The 5,083-nt window shown below is 51.4% G+C and overlaps 1 protein-coding gene across 3 annotated transcripts; it reads left to right on the top strand.

Moving 5' to 3' along the window:
• Positions 1–141: 141 nt before the first annotated feature.
• On the top strand, positions 142–4,963 carry POLR2H (RNA polymerase II, I and III subunit H). Of its 3 annotated transcripts, none has more exons than XM_065942168.1 (5): positions 142–265; positions 2,769–2,852; positions 2,933–3,026; positions 3,573–3,656; positions 4,599–4,963. In XM_065942168.1, exons 2-5 carry the CDS (start codon positions 2,804–2,806, stop codon positions 4,714–4,716), a joined length of 345 nt encoding a protein of 114 aa, XP_065798240.1. In that variant the 5' UTR covers positions 142–265; positions 2,769–2,803; the 3' UTR covers positions 4,717–4,963. The 3 variants fall into 3 exon arrangements, with proteins under 3 accessions (XP_065798240.1, XP_065798239.1, XP_065798238.1); XM_065942166.1 differs by lacking the exon at positions 142–265 and adding an exon at positions 548–1,817; XM_065942167.1 differs by lacking the exons at positions 142–265; positions 3,573–3,656 and adding an exon at positions 532–1,817.
• Positions 4,964–5,083: the final 120 nt, after the last annotated feature.

The following is a 5,083-nucleotide window of genomic DNA, read 5'->3' as shown; positions in this document are numbered from 1 at the left end:
GCGCGAGCCCGCGACCCCACTCGGTGGAGGCCGGTGGCTGAGAGGGGCGTCCCGGGCCAGGGCGGGGGGCGGGTCCGCTGGCACGTGGAGAGGCCGGACCGCGGCCGCGGCTTGGCGCGCCGGGTCGGGAGGGGCTGGACACGCCAGGGCTCGGTAGGGCCTGGGGAAGGGGGCGGCCGAGCCGTCTAAATCAGATTTCGGGCCGAATCCCTCAGGGGCGGTCCCCTCTCTTGCTTCTCCGGAGGGGCCAACGGTGACTGGCCAGGCAAGGTCCCTGTACTCTGCTGGGGGATGAAAAACAAAGCCGGCGGGAACTCGGAGGGGGTCGCTAGGCCCAGAGGTGGGGGTTGCTTGGAACTAGGACCCTCGGTCTCTGTCATCCCCCTCCTTTCTCCTTCCTTTCTTTGCGGGTCCCCCCGAAGCACCCGCAGGGAGGTGCACTTGGAGCCACCTGGCCTTCGGCTAGTGCGGGGGTGGGGAGGGAACGGGAATGGGTGAGGCCAGAGGGAAGGGAGGTCTAGGTGCCTGGGAGGCGGGCGTGGGGGGGACAGAGGTCGCTTCTCCCTGTCAAGGCCCAAAGAGAAACCGGAGTAGGTGCTGACGTCCAGCCGCCATGGGGGAACACGGCCTGCTGGGGCTCTGCGTTCTCTATGAGGGTCCGGAGCACAGAGCCAGAGAGGGTGAGCACAGGTGTATGAGCAGCGTCAGGGAGAGCGTCAGGAGAGGCCAGTGCCCAGGAAACAGGCAGTGTGCAGGAGGAGCAGCGCCGGGGTGAAGGGGCGCGCGGGAGGTCGCAGGGGGCTCCCGAGTGAGGGAGCAGTGCCCAGGAGGTGCCGGTGTGAGAGCCGGCACCCTAGAGGAAGGGGCAATGTAAAGAAAGACGTGGTATCTGTAGGACAGGGCAGTGCCGGGATGAAGAGGCACGTAGGAGAGCTTGTCTAGGAGAGGACCGTGGTAGGGGAAAGGGAAGAACAGAGCTTAAGGGGCAGGGCTCGAGGAGGGCAGTGGGTTTGGAGTTAATGCCCTGCTGAAGGGGGTGTGTGAGGGAAGAGAGCAGGGAAGGGGACGGTGCAGGCTTCCTTCTTCCCCATGGTGACATCATGGCAAATTCCCAAACTGGAGGGACCCGGCTCAGGTGACATCCAGCTGGGAAGAGCCGGCCCGGGCCGGCCTGGGTGCCAGCTGGAAGGGCTGGGTTTTGCGCCCAGCCGGGTCAGCGCCCTGGGGGCGGGGTGCTGCTCCCCTCGCCCTCCGTGCGGACTGTGACCTCGGCGGGCTCGCGGACGGGCAGGGTAGGGCAGGGGCCGGGCTTCTCTGGGCCAAGGATCAAGGTCCCTGGCTGGGGCAGGCCCCTTGAGCATTCCAGTCTTCCAGACCCGGCTTCTGAAGAGGGCGCAGTAGAGCCTCGGGAGAGAGCCGGACGCGACGCCACCTCGGTCGGAGGTGGGACCTAGCGTGTCACCGCCCCGGGCTGGGTTTTCTGGACCCGAAACCAGCCCTCAATTTTGAAACCTCTCGGAAACCATCGTTCGGGGCGGAAGTTAAGAAGCCCCGAGAGCTAGGCAGCGGAAGTGGCCGCCTCACAGCTCGTCTGTGCGCATGCGTTATTCTATTCATTTGCTGCGGCGGTCCCAGCGCTGCGTCTTCTTAGCGCCTCTCTTTTCCTCCACGCGAGGGGGTGCGCTACCCCTAGTCGTCGTGGTCGCGCGCTCAGTCCCTCTGCTACTCTCGTGGCCCCCTCACCATGGCGGGCATCCTGTTTGAGGATATTTTTGATGTAAAAGACATTGACCCGGAAGGCAAAAAGTTTGACCGAGGTAAGCAAGGTTCGGAGGGGCGGTTTGGGGGAAGGGGCTAATCACCTCGGGTACACGCCCCCAGGCCGCTTGTCCACCCAACTTTCGCGTGGCCTTTCCCTACCGGCGGGTCCTGGTGTGGGGACCTCTCTCGAGAAATGTATAGATAAGAAAACGGAGCTTCCCGAGCTCTCCCTGGTTTCACACAAGCTGTGCTCGGTGCCTGGGTGGCCTTTTCTCCTGGTGCTGGTGGACTCCAGGCATATTTTCTAATCGCTCCCCACTCTGGACTAGGCTCTGTACAGTAAACTTTACACATACTTTGTCTCACTTCTTCTATTCCAAGAGTAGGCGGTGTCTTACCCGTTTTGCTCTGAGAGGCTAAGCAGCCCACCCAAGGTTGTACAGTGAATTATCCGACTTCACATCCCATTCCTCAGAGGCTTTAGCTCTTTGTAAAATCCTCTTGGAGTTTAAGAGTTGACTGCTTGGTATACACCTCTTTAGTCTGTCGTTTATCAGTAATTCCTGGGTGTCTCTTCCTTTGCCTGGACACTGATACGTTCTTCGGGACAAACACCAGTTTTTACACATCTTGATAATCAATCCCCTTAGCACAGCCCCTGACACAGGAAGAGGAAACCGTAGGATGAATGAATACCTTGCCCCAAATCAGGTTGTTTCTTAATCACCTAGGTTGGCCTAGAACCTGAATATTATTTATTGCCAGAGGATCTTTCATTCTTTTCTGTGGATTCTGTCCACTGGCCACAGGTTGTCTCCCCTTTCATTCTTGCATGTGTGATTGATCGAGCCTGCACTTCTGTGAGAACAGACGAGAGGCCAGTGGATACAGACTGCATTAGACTGAGTGTTGTATTGCATCCAGTCCCCTGAAGTACCTGTCTGCCTTGCCCTGTCGGGTCTGCCCTGGGCCACAGGCAATTAACTTCTGCCTCTCTTCCCCTCCAGTGTCTCGGCTGCATTGTGAGAGTGAATCTTTCAAGATGGACCTCATCCTTGATGTAAACATTCAGATTTACCCTGTAGACTTGGGTAAGTATTGAACACAAACAGCAGGAGGCTTTTTGTCATCTCAGCTGTTCTTCAGCCTCTGATATCGCTGTTATTTTCAGGTGACAAGTTCCGGTTGGTCATAGCCAGTACCTTATATGAAGATGGTACTCTGGATGATGGTGAATACAACCCCACAGATGATAGGCCCTCCAGGTGAGGTGGTGGAAAAGGGAGCACCTGAAATGTGCCTGAGGACTAAGTAGATAGGTGTATAGAAAGACCCTTACTTAATTCATGAAATAAATGGTCATCAGCAGATTCTGTGTTAGCTTAAGGAAACTGTAGCACTTAAGAATCCAGACATCCAGGTGTTTTTCCGAAGCAGTGATTACAGTGTGAGTTGTCGTTTTTTGATAGTGGAGGAAATGAGCACTGAATGACCTAGGCTCTGTGGACCTTGTGTCTTGGGAGGGAGTTTAGTGTGATGGAAAGGCTTTGGATGCCCACTCAGTTCACATCTCAGCTCTACCACTTATTTGTTGAATAACCTTAACCTCCTTCAACCTTAGTTTTTTCTCACCAGTAACATATCGATGGTCATACCTATTTCACAGGGTTGCTGTGAGGATTGAATGACATCACATTTAGAAAGTGTGTGGTGTTATGATGCTGGCATATAGTTACCAATCACCATTTTTTTAAAGGGCCTATTACTTTTGTTAACTGTATTTAAGGATAACTGCCCCTATTATTCCACAGGGCTGACCAATTTGAGTATGTCATGTATGGGAAGGTGTACAGGATTGAGGGAGACGAAACTTCTACTGAAGCAGCAACACGCCTGTAAGTTCCGCTATCTTGTGAGAGCCCTTTCCCTCCTCATTTTGTGAGGATTTGGGCTGTGCTTTGAAAATCTGGACCATCCTCAGCCTCCCTGGATTTCTTTCTTCAAGCACCTCAGACCTAGCGGGACCCAGAAAGGAACTGTTTGGGGAACAGTTTTGGTCTGAAATGTAGGCTGCTCAGTTTGCCCTCTGTCAGGATCTTAAGGCCTGTGATCTAAATGAGAAACTGTTAATTTTGCTGAGTGAAATGCCAAGGAAAGTTACTTCTCCAAGAACTAAATGCAGCCTAAGTGATTAAACTGCTAGGCTTTTTTGTTTGTGTGTGTGTGTGTGTGCTTTGCTACTCTGCAATCCAATCCCTAGTTCTTTGGTTTCTCTGCCCAACTATTTTTTCCTTTTCTTTAAAACCTTATTAAAACAATATGTGCCCTTTGCAAGAAATTTGAAAAGCAGAAAAGTAATATGAAGAAGGAAAAAAGTCACCTATAATTCTATAACCAGAGGGAATCTTCTACATAAACATTCTTGAATATTCTAAGTTTTCTTTTCCTATGTACTTTTTTCTTTGAGATCATGTTGTTTATTACAATGTTTTGTTCTGTTTCATTTGCTTAATGTTATGTAAAACATGTTTCTTCATGTCAGTTTAAAGCTTTTCCTAAACATTTTTTTTTTAAATTCCTGAACATTTTTATAGCTGTGTAACATTCCAGTAAATGGATGTATCTTAATTGATTTGACCATTTCCCTTATTCTGGGCATGGAGTATTTTCCACCTTTCTGATATAAAAAACACTGCCTTGCACATATCTGTGCAATTTGGTTCCTAATGACAGAACTCTAGAAGGCTGCCTTTTTTTCTTAGGCTGGCATGGAGAGCAGCTGAGTAGCAGTTTTAGCTCTGGCAGTCAGACTCACGGGACTGGGTCTTCTGTTTCAGCTCTGCCTACGTGTCCTATGGGGGCCTGCTCATGAGGCTGCAGGGTGATGCCAACAACCTGCATGGATTTGAAGTGGACTCCAGAGTGTATCTGCTCATGAAGAAACTCGCCTTCTGAACCACCCAGGAAGCTAGCCTTGCTGCTTAGTCACTCAGGTCTTGGATGTTAGTTCAAGCCCGAATAGCAGTTGCTGTTGTTCACCTGTTCACACAGGGCTGGCTCTCTGTCCACTGTGGGTGCATCTTTAAGAGGTCTGGACTCTGGGAAACTGACTTGCCTGTGAAAGACCCATTGGGAGAGCTTAAGATGAATCAATAGCTGTTTTATTTACATGATTTTTTAAATTAAACTTTACTTTTTCAAACTCTTTTTCCTTCCTTTTTAAAAAAGGCCTTTTCCCATTTTAAAATCGTTTTTTTCAACTTGCTTGTGCTGCATTATGTTTATGGCCCACAGCCAGATGATCACGTGTCAATACAGGATC

This window comes from Muntiacus reevesi, chromosome 8 (assembly GCF_963930625.1).
Source record: "Muntiacus reevesi chromosome 8, mMunRee1.1, whole genome shotgun sequence".
Lineage (NCBI taxonomy): Eukaryota > Metazoa > Chordata > Mammalia > Artiodactyla > Cervidae > Muntiacus > Muntiacus reevesi.
The sequence above is the reverse complement of the archived record's forward strand: the minus strand, read 5'-3'. Positions and strand labels throughout refer to the sequence as shown.

What these genes read in the sequence shown, in the direction of transcription:
- POLR2H (XM_065942166.1), top strand. Translation starts at nt 1,745, where the DNA reads ATGGCGGGCATCCTGTTTGAGGATATTTTTGATGTAAAAGACATTGAC. An exon ending in AGGCAAAAAGTTTGACCGAG is followed by an intron (nt 1,818 to 2,768) that starts GTAAGCAAGGTT and finishes CTTCCCCTCCAG; the next exon opens with TGTCTCGGCTGCATTGTGAG. An exon ending in ACAGATGATAGGCCCTCCAG is followed by an intron (nt 3,027 to 3,572) that starts GTGAGGTGGTGG and finishes ATTATTCCACAG; the next exon opens with GGCTGACCAATTTGAGTATG.